The following is a 15,097-nucleotide window of genomic DNA, read 5'->3' on the forward strand; positions in this document are numbered from 1 at the left end:
ACTTTGTTCCGCATCCCAAGATATTGTATAAAACCATTTGTGTGAACAGTGTTTCGAATTTGTACATTGTTGTTTAAAAAAGAAAATAATAACGCATGTTTGCGTACTGCTATTTCAGGAGGATGTGCGCGCCCGTCCTGGAAGGATACTTCTCCCTACACAAGCCTGTGATGTGGAGAAGCGTCGCAGCGAGAAACTCGTCTGCGTCGGGTTGTCCGACGACGTCACAGGAATTTGGAATACATTTTAGCGCTCAAAAAACAGGGACAAAGAGGCGAGAAACAGACAGCACAGTGTTTCTCGCCTCTTTGTCCCTGTTTCTTGAGCGCTAAAATGTATTCCAAATTCCAAAACCAACTAGCCCAGCAATCGACTCTACTGACGTCACAGGTTCGCAAGCATCTGGGTGCTCTCGTAAACGGTTCAATCGTGTAAAAAAAAAAAAAAAAATGTGAATAAGACATAACAAGTTAGTGATGGCCAGTGGTAACAATTCTCAACATATGTTTGTATGTACTATTTACACCAAGCCTATTTACCCCAAACCAGCCTTCAAACTTAAAAAGTCTTAGACAACAAGCAGAAACGTTTGAGAGCAGACGACAGTTCGAACGATCAGGCAGCCGTTTGAAGTTGAAGACGCACTGAACATAGTCCGCAGGTGGTCCGTACAACTTGGCGGTTTTCCCGCGTTCATATTGGAACAAAACAAATAAATCTGACGACCACAAGTATCCTTAAATTCAACACAACGTGCTCCGCACAAGCAATCGTGGTCCGGCGGCGTCTGGCTTTCCTTTCTCACGGCCCCTATCTACGTTCTTGGACGAACCGAGCAGGCAGAAAACACATGAAAGCTGACCTTCCAACCTTTCCCCGACTCTTTTGGCACAGTACCAGTCGCGGCGTTTTGACGAGGCAGGTTTCTTCCAAAGAGCACAGGAATGCACGTCCCGCATGGTGACTTCTGCCCAGTCCCAGACCGGAAGTGCGCCCGACACGCTACCACCACGCCGTGACGTCAAGGCGAGGGGAAGGAGCTATTGCCCTGCCTCCAGCGCGACAGCGCTTCAGCGTCTCGAGCGCGCGTGCGCAGCCAAAGCACAGCGGAAGGCATGAATGGCGTGCGGGAGGCCGGATGCTCCAAATTGCCGTTTTATCGTGGGTAGCGCCATTTTGAGAGCGAGAGAAGAGGGGAAAGGGCTACCGGCGCGTTCCCCCTCGCTGGTGCGTTAGAAAGAGTGAAAGTCCCGGATGAGAGGCTTCGCCGGTTTTGGGTGCACGCGTTAACCCGACCTTCGTTCGCACTCTCTTCTCCGCTTTAAACTCTCAAACTTAATTAGAGCCACGGGCTTCGATGGAGGCTGTCCCCCGATCATCGGGACACCATTGCTCTGTCATAGCGTGCAAGCATAACGACAGAAAGCGTCGAATACCGTCCGAGGACCTATGTAGCTTGCACGGAATCCGGCAAGTGCGGCTGCAATTAAGCTTCATCACTTTCCACATGACCCCGATCTCGGGCTGCACTAGTTGCGTACGTAAACCGAAAAGACTTTTCCCAAACACCGCCCTCTCGACTGCTCGGACATTTAGTGAATGGAGCACACACCGAACGCTGCGCCGCCGATGAACATGGGGTCCGCTCGTAAGGTGTGTCCAAGTTTTCTCGCGGTAATTGCTGTCTCAGGTTGCAACTAGAATGTTACGATTGAAGTCATAATCTTACGAGGGGTTATGAAGCTGCGGATAATGAACGATTTTTCAACTTTTTCTTTCTTAGTTTTCCACCTCATCTCACAAATCGCGCAGCGTACCAAACAGTTCAAGAAGAGGGAAAGGAGGAACTCCCCTCTTGCACCGACCCTCGTCTGTGTACTCTTCACACTGCCATTCTCCCCCTAGAAGATTAGCCCGTCGCTCGAAATTCAAACAAAAGCTGCTTCCCCTCCCCCCCCCCCCCCCCCCCCCCCCCCCTTTCCTCGTTCACGCCAAAGTTGACAGTGCTGTGGAAGCTACCTGCTTCTTGGACCAACCACACTTTTGCCACGTCATCACGCTCCCTCACTCTGATGAAAGGGAGGCGGCTGATTGGTCCGGCAAGCGAGTAGCTCCCACCACACTGTCACCTTAGGGGTGAAGGGAACATAGTGAGGTCGGGTGTCGTGCTTTGGGAATTGCGGATGGACACATTGAAAAGGCAGAGAGCTTTCGAAGGGAAGGAGGAACGAAATAGCCAGCTACGTTTTCAAATTTTCGTACCGAAAATCTGGTTTTTGATTTCCTATCTTCTTTCTTTTGGCCCACTAAACAATATGCTACTAGTAAAATCCCAATCTAAACTCATTTATCTCATCCGAAAATTCGTTTCATGTCCTCTTCAATGTGAGCTTGTTCTGAGCAACAGCGCCCTCAAATATTCCAAGCGCGCCAATGCACTACGTAAATCAATTAAAAAAAAAAAAGATTTGTAGCCTGTTTTGGCCTTTCCTGACAAACTTCTCGTACATAGAATACGTCCTTACAGGGTCACATGACCACCGTCCGCTAAGTTGGCAAAACGTAAACCACTAGAAAACAAGGCCTGCACCTTTCTCCCTTAACGTCACAATCCTCGCAGTACGGCCTAGCTTGCCTCAGTATCGTCGACAGCCCATCTTGCAGCGTCTCACGAACGCGACGTTAGCACGCAGCGACGCCAAGACGGCGCGTCTTGGCGTCGCGGAGTCTCTCGTCGAGCTTCAGCGTGTTTGCCGCTGGGCGCGGGTCGGGGATCCACCAACGATGACGTCATGCGCAGGCCTTGTCTTCCAAGTGGCCCTCCGCTGGCTCGTTTTGTTTGCAACGCGTCCACACTAGCGATGTAGTTCTTCGTTTTTCCTCGCGGGAGCGGGTGTTCTGGCTGGCTATGTTAAGTGGTTGAAAGTGAATAAACACTATTATTTTGAATGCTAGCGTTTTTACCGATCAGAATGACATAAGTAATTTGTGTGTGTCGCAAAAGGGAAATGACAAACCAAACTCGGTGGATGAATTTTTATATTACAAAAAGAGAAAGGACACATAATATTGCCACCTGGGCTCTTAAACAAAGCACCAATGAATGCAGAATGACAGAAATATATTTCAACTTCTCCGCTAAAATACCGGTGGAAGGTTTACACAAATACAAACGTGTGCCATTAAAAACAAGAGCAATCTGCTTAGATGGTAGTACAAACAAACGAAGCCCTTTCCAGATTTCAACTTGAAGAGCATCATCACAATACAATTATGCTCCAAGAATAAACTGAAAAAAAAAAAAAAAAAAAACATTCAATAATACCGGTTCGTTCTCCTTAGACTAGGCTGATTGTGGTGTATCATGGATACACCACAATCACACAAAATAAAGACCTCAGATGCTCTTGTTAACACTCATTTTTAAGCACATTGGGCCAAAAAACTCCATATATTTACAAGCAAAAATATCCATACATCACACTCTGGAGATGAAAAGACAATCCGAAATCAACTTTTTACACTATGTACAGGACAGGTGAAGAGACCCTAACTTAATGAGAAAAATGTTATGGACCCCTTGCTCTGCGTGTCATGTTCATCTAGTGTTTCTGCTTTGTAAATCTAGCACTCGCTTGTTTCAGAACTTCCGCTTATATATAGGTACCTGGACTGACTAGTGTTTCCTAGTCACACTTATCCTATTGATCCTCAGAAAAGACATGCTAAGACTGGTGTGTATTGATGCAGTCACTTGTCATCACAACAAATGATATGACCTTGCCTGTGCTGCCACTGGGAATGAAGGGCAACCGACTACATGACTGAATGCCATGGATTTTGGTGTCAAACAGGCCTGGACCTTGCCAAGAACAGTTTCTGACCATTTGCCTTTCACAATCACAAGGTATGTAACCTCCAATGCAGATGTTCCATGACTACAAATAGACGGTGCCAAAGAAACTGGGAACACAAAAGGGTACCTGGTTAAGCATGCACTAACTAACCTAGTTGACCGTTTTGCTGGATAGTTCCGAAGCTTCACAATCTGAAAACTACTCATCTTGCATACTATATGCTATACACCCTGCAAGTCCCTTCAAGGAGAATTTCCTGTACAGGTACACTACAAGTGGCAGTTTCAGAAGGTCTGCCTGCATCTCTGTTCCCTCCAACTCTCCAAACCTGATCTTTGTACAAAGGGAAATAACCTCCAAGCTTGATAAACACTAGCAGTAGAATTGCACTGGATATTTCTAGGACATCAGAAAGAGATACCTCAGGCAGAATAAAGAGGACAGACTAGACAGACATGGCAAGCTTTCAAGACTTCTAAAGAATGTTCAAAGATGAATAATTTACCTTGAGACCTAAGCACTTCTTGAAGGATATCTAAATATAGTTTTGAGGGCACTCGAGAGCTCTTAAGCAAACCTTATGAAAGGACAGTCCACAGGGCCTTTCCACGTATATACTAAGACATGGAAAACTGATATTCCTTAGGGCACTGAAAAGCACCTTCTAGGCAGACAAATAAGAATACTTGAAGAATTTCCACAAATAGAACCAGGACTTTAGGGCCGATCTTGCTGGGAGGCATCCATGAAGGACGTCTCCAAGAAACCTTTCAGGACACTGAATAGATTCCGCATGCTCAAAGTGCCATTTAGGAAAAGAAATCAAAACCTGATGTGCAAAACTGCCCATACGTCTACTGGGATGCCTCAAGGTAACCAGCACTTACTAACGAATGATCCAGTTTGTGTGGTGGGCCATGGGGCATGGGTCGTGGGCCAGTTTGTCCTGGGTCACGAGTTATGCAACCTCTAACTACGACCCATGGACCAGGGTCCATGGGTCGTGGACAATGGAGGCACCTTGGTGGCCTTGGAGTTTTTCCAGTCACATGGAACTTTCAGAAGAACCATCTGGCAGGCATCCAGGGAAAGCCTCGCAGGAAGGCATCTGCAAGGCCACCAGACATGTCCAGCACCTACTAACAAACAATCCAGTTTCTGTTGTGGGCCATCATGGAACCTCGTTGAAATATGGAAGTTTCCAGTCACATGGCTCTTCCACAAGGACCGTGTGGCAGGCATCCAAGGAAAGCCTCACAGGCAGACATCTGCAAGGACACTGAGACATGCCGCAAGAGATGTCGACCTTCAAATGTTCACCTTCTCGGTAGAAACCACCGCTGAGTCCCAGACGGCCGTGGCGCCACTTGCATACACCGACGCAGAAGAAGAATTCCTCCTACCGCCAGTGGCCTCTACCAGAAACGGACTGGCCGTCACGACAACCGCAGACTCCGTGGGACACTGCTGCTGCCTCAGCGGTGTCATGCCAAGGAGGGTGCCCCCTCCCACCGGCGTCGGCTTGTACACCACTGACGACGACACAGCAATGTTGCTCAGCGAGGTCCTGGTGAAGCTGGTGCTGTTACGGCCGAGACTGCTGACCGTGCTTCCACGGCCGATGCTGCTCGAGGCCGAGACACGTCCCATGCTACGGCTTCCCTGGTCCCCTGAGCCTCCATTACCGCTGCTGCTCCCAGTTTCCGTTGCCGATTGGCTCACCGAGTGAGAGCCACTCGAGTGACTGCGTCGAGCTGCATGAGGAGCGACGGCAGAGATGTCTCCAACTCCTTAAAAGGCACCTAGTAGCGTACATTCATCCTCAGTTCCTTTCTAGGGTGTTCCAGATGACCTTCTTTGGGCTGGAATATAAGCCCTTAACTCCTTCGTTACGACGGGAAAATAACTGTTTTTTATAGGCCTCAGAAAAAAAATAATCTTTTCACACCACAAATAATGGTTTAGCACATATTGCAGCACAGCAAATTACAGACAACTAAATGCTGTTTCCAAAAATGTAAGTTGCAAAGCAAAAAGCTTCATTAAATTTACACACACATTTTAAAAATTGCCATTTTCAAGGTTAGTTGAAAAAAAAAAAAAATAGAAAAGCCTGGTATGCACAAAAACAATCCCATAAAAAGGGATTCAAAATAGTATAAATTTCAAAGAAAAATAAACCAAAAACACTTTCTGGGGGGAAAACACTGCATACAGCTGTTTCTCAGATGCAAAAAAAAAAAAAAAAAGAAACGTTTACAAATCTCTGTAATGCGAAATTAGAGCACAGCTCTTAAGGAGAAGGAGGTGAAAGTATGACTCTTTGTGCCCTCCCCTTCTTCTCATTAACCAGCTAAACATAACGGGGAAATTTTCCCGCTAAATTTAGCAGGGAAATTTTCCCGTTAAATGTAGCTAGAAAATTTCCCCCACTAAATTTAGCGGGTTAAGTTTCCCGGCTAAATTTAGCAGGGAAATCGATGTCACGTAACATCAACAGCACTTCAGTTTCCCCACTAAATTTAGCGGGGAAAATGATGTCATAACTTCGTGTCACGTCACCCATTGAACAAATTCAGTTTCTCCGCCAGATTTAGCATGAAAATTGACGTGACAACGACACCAATTAAATTTCCCGCTAAATTTAGTGGGGCAGTTATGCCAACGCCGATGGCGATGCCGCAAAACGCGGAAACGGGCGCCCAAGAGCTGCGCTCTAAAAGAAAAACTTGTCATGGTGCTTGTTCCATGCGATGAAGCAGTTACTGGTTTTTGTCAGGCAGAGGTGCACCTTCCAGTTTTGGCACACATTTGCTTTTTGCTCAACCTTGCGGTTGTCATTGCACATTTTGCAGTTTCATTTTTTCGGCATCTTCTGGGGATGGTGCTGCAGTTGTTTTAGTACAAGGTCAAATGGAAGAATGTCTTCATCGTTGAGCTCAAGCAGCTGCTGGACGAGCACCAGAAACGTGCATCCACGCATATTTGCTTGTGTTGTCACAGATGGTCTTTATTACCTTTGTGGCGAAGAGAAGAAAGAATTTTCGGGCAGTTGTAAACTGCATTGCGCTGCTCCGTAGCGCTGCGCCTAGATCTTCTCCGGGCGGAACCTTCTTGGGCTGTACTGAAGTTTCATACCCGCGGGTGGCAGGACGTCTTAACCAAGTGAAGACGCCCTGCCACCCGCAAGGAGACCGCCCAAAGTCCTAAAACTCAACGGTGAATGGCTGAGGACGTTCCGGGCCGACTCGAAACATTGTCGCTGTCAGAGCTTGAATCTGATGAAGAGCTATCATCTTTGGACTTGTAGTTTGAGCCCTCATCGCAAATATAAAGCGCGGGTGCACTATAATTCCGAGTGGGATGCTTTTTTCGCGACGCAGTGAAGCCTGGCGACGACTGCATGGTAACGATGTTCACTGCACAGTAAACATGATAAGCACCTGCAGCGGCCCTTGCCAAGAATTTTACCCAAGAAATGAAACCCAAACTTTTATAAACTCACCCATGGCCAGTCCTGCATGAGGGACATAGGGCGAACCTTTAGAAATGTGGTGTAGGAGAATAAAACCTCTCGGGCTTGAAATCAAAGCTTACTATCAAACAGCTGGCACCTTCTTTGGCTAATTATCCCCACTCAACAATGTCAGATAGCAAATCCGATGTCGTAATTATGTCCCTTGTCTTACAGGGGAGTCATTTAATCACAAAAAGTTCATATTGGTGCAGCATAGTCACGAGCGACAGACGCGCAGTGGAGGGTGACGGCCACGCCCCTTTTTGCTACAATGCACACATTTCAGTTCAAGAAAATTTTCACCAAAAAGCACAACTCTGTGAGAGCAACGGAATCGAAACTGATTCCGAAAGTCCATTTCTTGGGCTAACCACTGGGTGGCGTTAGGTGCCTGAGAAACGACTTTAACGCATCGAAATTGATGATTGAATTCATAGATCACCGGTGATCGATCTGAATAGGCGTGGTTACGAAACAGTCAAAAATTTCTAGCATGGCAAGTCACTTTAAAGTTGGTGGAATAAGGCGGTCGGCTAAACCAAGCTTACCATGTGGTAATATAGGTCATCTAGGAACCAAAGGCTGATACAACCATGAGTTGCTATTGATTTATCCTGCCAAAGACTCCTTAAAGGTATATGTTTGTTGTACACCCTTCAAATGCCTGAAGAAGTGTGGAGCTGACTGGAGTGTATGAACATTACTATGTCAAATGTATCAGGCTTGCCTCAAAAACCAAGTAAGTACCACCTGCCATTGGAAGGTAGACGCTGCCCTACCTCTTGAGATGCTCCCAGACAGAGAGCCGGCCATGGTGTAGTCAAACATTGTGTCTTCTTGGACGGCAGTGCCACCGCTGGAACAGCCCTCGCCGCAACGTATCTTGAGCCTGCAAAGAAACAATAGAAAACTCCAAGTCACTCTGGATACTTGTAGAAGATGTTAGCCCAAAATATCCGGCCAACAGAAATTTTCCTCCAAGCTTTTTGACCCTTTCTTTCTTCAAGGGTTGACACCAAAGGCTGGTTCATACACGAAGTGCAACGCTGAGATGGCATGAAGCAAGTGCAGCACCAGCGCTAGAGGCAGCTTCGACTCGTCGCTTCATTGTGTGTGTAAACAGGGAAGACCGGGTCCCATGCAGCACAGCATCGAAACAGCACTGATGTAGCAGAAAGTCAGCACCTTGTCTATAGTGCTGATATAGCACTGCACCGTAGGCGTGACCAGGCCCTAACAATGCAAATGGTTCTTTGGCTACCAGATTTGTCCTGCTGATTAGGGAATGACCTGCAAACGCTTTTTAAAGCATTCAAAGGGGAAGCAGAAATGCCTTCTGTCTCTGCCTCCCTACCGAGCTTGGTCCATCAAAATCGAGATAAGCTTCTAGTTCAGTGAAAGGTCAGTGTAGTGAAGGTCCATTTCTTCGTTGGTCATGCTTGTGTTTTGAGGTCAGTTGGATGTTGTTTCTCGTGTTCCTCGCTATCGTTTTGCGAGCAAGTTGGTAACCTCCGGGGAGGTTGGATCATCACATAAATGTGACGACGTGAAATAAGATTTGTAGCTGCGTTTTGAGACAATGTGTGTGCTCGTCTGTTTTTTTACTTGTTCCCGGTCTTCGGTTTTAGAGCGCAGCTCTAGGAGCCCATTTCAGTGTTTCGCAGTGTCGGCGGGAAAATTGATGTCACGTGACCTCAACACCAATTAAATTTCCTGCTAAATTTAGCAGGGAAATTCAGTTTCTTTGCTAGATTTAGCAGACAAATTCAGTTCTCCACTAGATTTAGCAGGAAAATTGATGTCACATGACCTCAACACCAATTCGATTCCTTGCTAAATTTAGCAGGAAAATTCAGTTTCTCTGCTAGATTTAGAAAAAAAATTAAATTTTTTCGCTAGATTTAGAGAAAAAATTGACATCATGTGATTTCAACGCCAATTCAATTCCCCGCTAAATTTATCAGGAAATTGAATTGGTGTTGAGGTGACGTAACGTCAATTTTCCCGCTAAATTTAGCGGAGAAACTGAATTTGTTCATAGGCGACATGACACCAAGTCATGTGACTCATTTTCCCTGCTAAATTTAGCGGGGAAACTGAATTGGAGGAGAAGGGGAAAGGAGGGGATGAAGAACGAGGAGAGGAGGAGGCACATACCCTCCCCTCCTCCTCCTCAAGAGCTGCACTCTAAATTCGCATTACAGAGATTTGTGAACGTCTAATTTTTTCATTATGTAGTTAGTTCACCAGCTTGCCCGCGGTTCTTCAGTTTCATCGTAAAGCTTAGAAAAACTTCAAATATTTAACGCCGAGTCGGACCGGACGACACAAAGGAACCGAAGGGGTCGCTCTCACCGGTTCCAAAAGCCCACGAGGGCACCTCCGAAGCGGGACAGGCTCAGTGGCCCCCCGATGAGGCCGCACAGCTGCTGGGAGGTCTCCATGAAGGAGGTGGTCAGGGGGGACACGTAGATGGGGTACCCGATGGGCTGGTCGCACGACGAGTTGATGATGTTGCGCAGGGCCTGCTTGGCGTTCTGGATGCTGCCCCGCTCGGGGTTGCGGTTGCGCAGGTACACCAGCTCCTGCTGCTGCCCCGCCCACAGGCCCCGCACGCATTCTCGGTTCACCTTGATCACCCGGAAGCTCAGGTGCCGCCGGTTCAGCATGATGATCTTGTAGTCGTCCGAGCTGTCGTCGAAGACATGCCTGCGAACGTGGGGGAGATGCCGACGTCCGTGTGAAAACCCGGAAAGGAGCCGCTTTGCTAATCGGACGTCCCATTTGCACGGTGCGTTTGCTTATGACCGAGTTCTCGCGATCCTTTCCAACAAGATTAGACACTGGCACGCCGGCACCGTCTATGAGGTGGCCCTGGAACCGCATTTCACTAGAGCAAAGGTTTTGCGGTACTTGCAAGATAAAATGTGCAAACTATCAGCAAGATACGGCCGTTTATGACATTGTGAAAAGTTTGCAATGGAAGAATGCACTGGCGGTATCCGTTGTGTAGCTGGGGAACACCGGGCATTTCCATACACTGCCTAATTTCTTTGTGCATCTTCTTTCTTTCTTGGCTCAAAAATCTTTTGACAATGTTAATAAACCATTTCTCCTAGAGAGTATGTACAATTTATCTCACAAATACCCTTAAAACCTTCACCCTAGTGAAACGCAGTTCCAGGGTTACATGCCAGTGTGCTCTCTCGTGGTAAGAGATCACAAGAACTCGGTCACGAGATAAACAAACGTGAGTGTTTGAAATGGGCCTTACTTTGTGCTTTCTAAACAAACTAGCAACAGAATTGTTGTGCGGCGAAGCGATGTAGCCGAGGTGGTGAAATGCAATGTGGTGCTCATTGTTAGGTCTCTGACCTGAGGGCCAGCAAGGAAGGAACACTGGAGAGGACGGCGTTGCGCCAGGCAGGGTCCGCCTCGTGCGAGATGACCAGGTTCTTCTCGTAGTTGCTGATGGCATCGTAGAGCGCCGTGTGGTCGTCGTACTCCTCCGTCGACATGAAATGGTCCTGTAAAGACCTTAGAGTTAATATAATGTTCTAGAGGGAAAGGTTCCATACCTTGCGGCCTTTTAGAAACGGCAGGGCATAGACACGCAGACGTCAGAGGTCCCAGCAAGTGGTTTTGATGAGCCCACCTCATTGGTGAGACCTAACATACCAGGCGAAAATCACTCCACTTCCAGCTGGATTATGGAACTGGAAATAAGGCAGTCCAGCTGGATTCCAGCTGGACCCAGCTGGAATCCAGCTAGAATCCAGCTGGACTGCCTCCCTTCCAGTTCCATAATCCAGCTGGAAGTGGACTGATTTTCTCCTGGGAATTATACATAAAAAAGCAGCAAAACATCACCTCTAAGGTCTGCACCTAGCCCTTTTATAGCTTACAATTCAGGAAAACAATGGTATTGTGCATTGTATGAAAGTAGATAAGGTTAATGAGCACCTCTGTCACCCTCTCTCACTTGTTCTTTCTCTCAAGACCACCGATGTCAGTACCTATGATCTGCCATGTTTTGCTCTCGGCTTTACTCCCTTGTAACTACGGTCAGATGCCCATCTAAGTTTGTCCACATAAAGTCCCGGGCACACTCCCCCTTCATTGACTCGTGCTGTGAAACGAAAGCAAAGCCAAAGCTTTGTTGTTATTTCAACATAAAAAACGAGACAAAACAAACAAAAAAATTTTCTTCATTTTTTTTAGCACAAGTTTTACAAAAAAAGTTGGGCAGCATATCAACGTACTAGTAAGATGCCTAAAAAGCAAAAGAAAGTACTTAAAAATTTAGAGCCCTTCCACTTCACATAAAGATGTAGGACCAGCGAAACTGTTATCTTTACGACGTCTAGGACAACTTCTTGGATGACCTCAAGGACGACTCCTAGATTACGACGTCTAGGATGACCTCAAGGATGATGTCTAGGACGACCTCAAAGGTGACTTCTAGGACAATGTCTAGGACGACCCCAAGCCCCAAGGATGACTTCTAGGACAACCTCGAGGACAATGTCTAGGACGAGCCCAAGGATGACTTCTAGGATGACCTCGAGAACAACCTCTCGGACGATTTCAAGGAAGACGTCTCAAATGACCTCAAGGACAACATCTAAAACAACCTCAAGGACGACTTTAGGACGAACCTAAAAAAATCCAGCCTTTCCACCCTGGTGAAAATCAGAGTGGAAAGGCTGGAAAGGTTGCCACCATCTATAAGCAAAGGTGGCAACCAGACAACTGGCTTGCCGGTTGTCTGGTTGCCGCCATCCCTCACAGAGGGTGGCAACCTTTCCAGCCTTGTCTGGTTGCCGCCGTCACTCATAGATGACGGTAGCTGTCTGGAGTTTCATGTCGACATTTGTTTGTCCACGGACACAACACTGGGAAAACTAGCCCTTAACAGCTCCGCTGTAAAAACAATTAAACATTTCCGGTGTTTTCCTGTGACCACACGCTCCACAAAAAGAGGCGTTTTTTTTTTGTACGTAGTTACATATCATTAGACTGATTCCCACTGAGTTTATTTTCTTATTGCATTTTATTTCTATTTGTTTTTTCTCGGACAGGGTCCAAAAGAAGGGCCAGCGCAAAGCCTGACAAGGCACTAGTCCTTTGCCCATAGGTACATACACTGCAGAAAAAAACATTTAGCTGAACGTTACAAGCACAAGCATCATGACTGGCATCTTTACGATACCACATAAATATACAGATAACAAAAATACAATGCAAAATACAAAACACGTTCGCAGAACTCTTGAACTGACCCTGAAAATCAAAGAATAACTGCACTGCTAATGCTAACCTGGTGCAACTTGAGTGCCATCCGGACGCTGGGTGCCACAACGCGACGCAGCAGCTCCATGTCTTGGAAGACCCACTCGTCTCTGACACACGTGATGCGGAAGTCTCCCTTGAAGAGCGCGTGCAGGCCGTACAGCAAAAGGTCCACGCTGCTGTAAGTGCCAACCAGGGAACCCAAACATTGATATGCAAGTAAACATGCTCATATATGAAGCAGGAGTCTACAAAAACCAGGTGCCTTCCTTAAAAGAGGTACTGCAACCTGCTGACCGGGTCAAGGCATCATATAACTTTCAGAACTACGGACACATCTTACAAGCACACAAAAAGCCACCAAACCCATAACAGGTAAGGAGCTAGAGCATTGTCCTGCACGGTTCCAACAAAACTGACAGGAGGTAGGCCGGAAGTCGGCGAGAGGTCGGCAGGGAATCGGCACCAACCTCGAGAAGGAGTTGTGCGAGGCTGTCCCCAGGGCCCGTCGAGCCAGGAGGCTGAGCGCAAAGCACAGTGAAACCAGCATCGAGTTCCGGTCGTGTTCCAGAGTCTGAAATATATGCTCCGTATCACGAGAGAAAACAGAAATTGGCAAGAGACTTACAAGAGGTGCTTAATAACCAGCCCATGTGACTACAAAATGCAACTTAAACAGAAAAGAATAAATGTGTTTGCACAAATTATTGTTTTTGAGTTTGGATAGTCAATCTACTTGGATTCCAGGTGATAAATATTCCATAGTATTACATTACTGAACTTTGGTTCCGGGCAACACCACCAAGAATTAAAAGGACTGTGCACTCGAATTTTGTTGCTGTCAAAATCAGGCGTGGGCACAAATTGAACACAAGCGCTGCATTCGGCTGAAACTTGCATTCAATGCCTCGGCAGACGCTTGGGGCCCAATTTCCAACTCGGTGTTGCACTAGTGTGATGCCATCAGAAAAAGGGAGGCAGTGGACAAGCTTCGATTAGTCCAGGTTGTTCCAGAGCGGCTAAGAAGACATGAAACAAGAAGTGACTGACCTTTCCTGACCGGTTCACGCAGAACTGCAGCCACTCGAGGTAGACGTTGCAGAAGGAACTCCGCGAGATTCCTGACGCGCGGAAATCATAGTCCTCGTCAATGTTCATGTTGAAGACAGGGTCCACGTCCGTGTAGTTGCGCTCCAGAGTGGGGCTAAGTGCGTCCCGCACAGCCGGAAGGCCTAGCCAGTCTTCCAGGCAATTGGACGTCACCGTGTAGTACACGATGGACTGCATTTCAAACATGGCATCCTCAATCATCCAGGCAAAACTGTTCTACTTAGACAAAGTTTCCGTTACAGTAGAACCTCTCAATAGTAAGGGCCAATATAGCAAAGATGTTCATACCTTAGAGTGTGGAGGAGAGGGGAGGGGGTTGGGGGGTGTCAAGATGCCTATGTACCGTATATACGCGTGTAATGGCCGCAGGTATTTTTTTATGATTTCGGGCGATTACAAGGGGTGTGGCCATTACACGGAGAAAAATGAAAAAGGTTTTTGGAAATATATTTTTTTTGCCGAAAGTTTCACTACTTGCCTTCATTAAATGGAAGTACTCACACGCCTTGGTTGAACAAGAAAACCTTTATGGGTATTGCATAGACAGGCGTGCAAAGCCCTTTCCACTCGTCCGTAGATCACTTATCTTCAGAACTTGTCTTGGCGTCCGGCGTCTCGGCGTCGTCGACACCGAACATTGGCCTGGCTTTGTTTACTGTTGTCTTGAGCAAAGGCAACTTTGAGTTTAGAGCTGGCCGTGTAACTCGCATACTTCCCCATCCAGTAGCCTGGAGTGGGTGACACCGGGAAACTGGGGTACTCGCAAACACAAAGAGATGCACTGCGTCTGGTTCGAGATTGTTCGAGATGAAGCGAGAGGCGCAAACAGACAGGATAGAGTGCCTCAATGTTGTTGGCTGCCGCAGCCGGGTGGGTGCCATCTGCCTGCAGTACTTAAAAACAAAAAAAAAAGAAATGGCCGCACCTACGGTTCTAAAGTTGTAGGTGCCCCTGGCCTATACACGGGTAATTTTTAAATATATTTTTGCGGCTTTCTTTGTTTAAAGTTAGGGGTGCGGCTATTACACGAGCGCGGCCATTACACGCGTATATACAGTATATTATAGGGTGGGCTAGATTTTTGGGGGGGGAGGGGTCCCTATAAGCTCCCCCCGGCTACGCCACTGCCTTAAAGGCTCGATTACAAAAAAAGAGTACAAAATACTAACTCGAACTAAAGTATGATAAATTGATTTTGTAAGCCAACACTTATAAAACAATAAATCAAGCTGGTAAGCCAACACCTTGACATATACCTTGAACCCGACACCGAGAGATACTCCGAGCCCAACCATTAATTCAAACCCCTCAGCAGATTTTG

At 46.9% G+C, this 15,097-nt stretch overlaps 1 protein-coding gene across 2 annotated transcripts in view; it reads right to left on the minus strand.

Annotated features, from left to right (window-relative positions):
* Positions 1 to 3,021: 3,021 nt before the first annotated feature.
* The window catches only part of LOC120842421 (pecanex-like protein 1), a 79,206-nt gene continuing 67,130 nt past the window's right edge, over positions 3,022 to 15,097 (minus strand). For both annotated transcript variants that reach the window (XM_042293261.1, XM_040213531.2), the window contains exons 36-42: positions 13,717 to 13,947; positions 13,137 to 13,240; positions 12,695 to 12,845; positions 10,750 to 10,901; positions 9,730 to 10,083; positions 8,154 to 8,263; positions 3,022 to 5,611 (exon numbers count right to left, since the gene is read on the minus strand). In XM_042293261.1, coding sequence (XP_042149195.1) covers positions 5,166 to 5,611; positions 8,154 to 8,263; positions 9,730 to 10,083; positions 10,750 to 10,901; positions 12,695 to 12,845; positions 13,137 to 13,240; positions 13,717 to 13,947 — 1,548 coding nt within the window. In that variant the 3' untranslated portion in view covers positions 3,022 to 5,165. The remainder of the gene's footprint in view (positions 5,612 to 8,153; positions 8,264 to 9,729; positions 10,084 to 10,749; positions 10,902 to 12,694; positions 12,846 to 13,136; positions 13,241 to 13,716; positions 13,948 to 15,097) is intronic.

This window comes from Ixodes scapularis, unplaced genomic scaffold (genome assembly GCF_016920785.2).
Source record: "Ixodes scapularis isolate PalLabHiFi unplaced genomic scaffold, ASM1692078v2 PGA_scaffold4__175_contigs__length_147842914, whole genome shotgun sequence".
NCBI lineage: Eukaryota > Metazoa > Arthropoda > Arachnida > Ixodida > Ixodidae > Ixodes > Ixodes scapularis.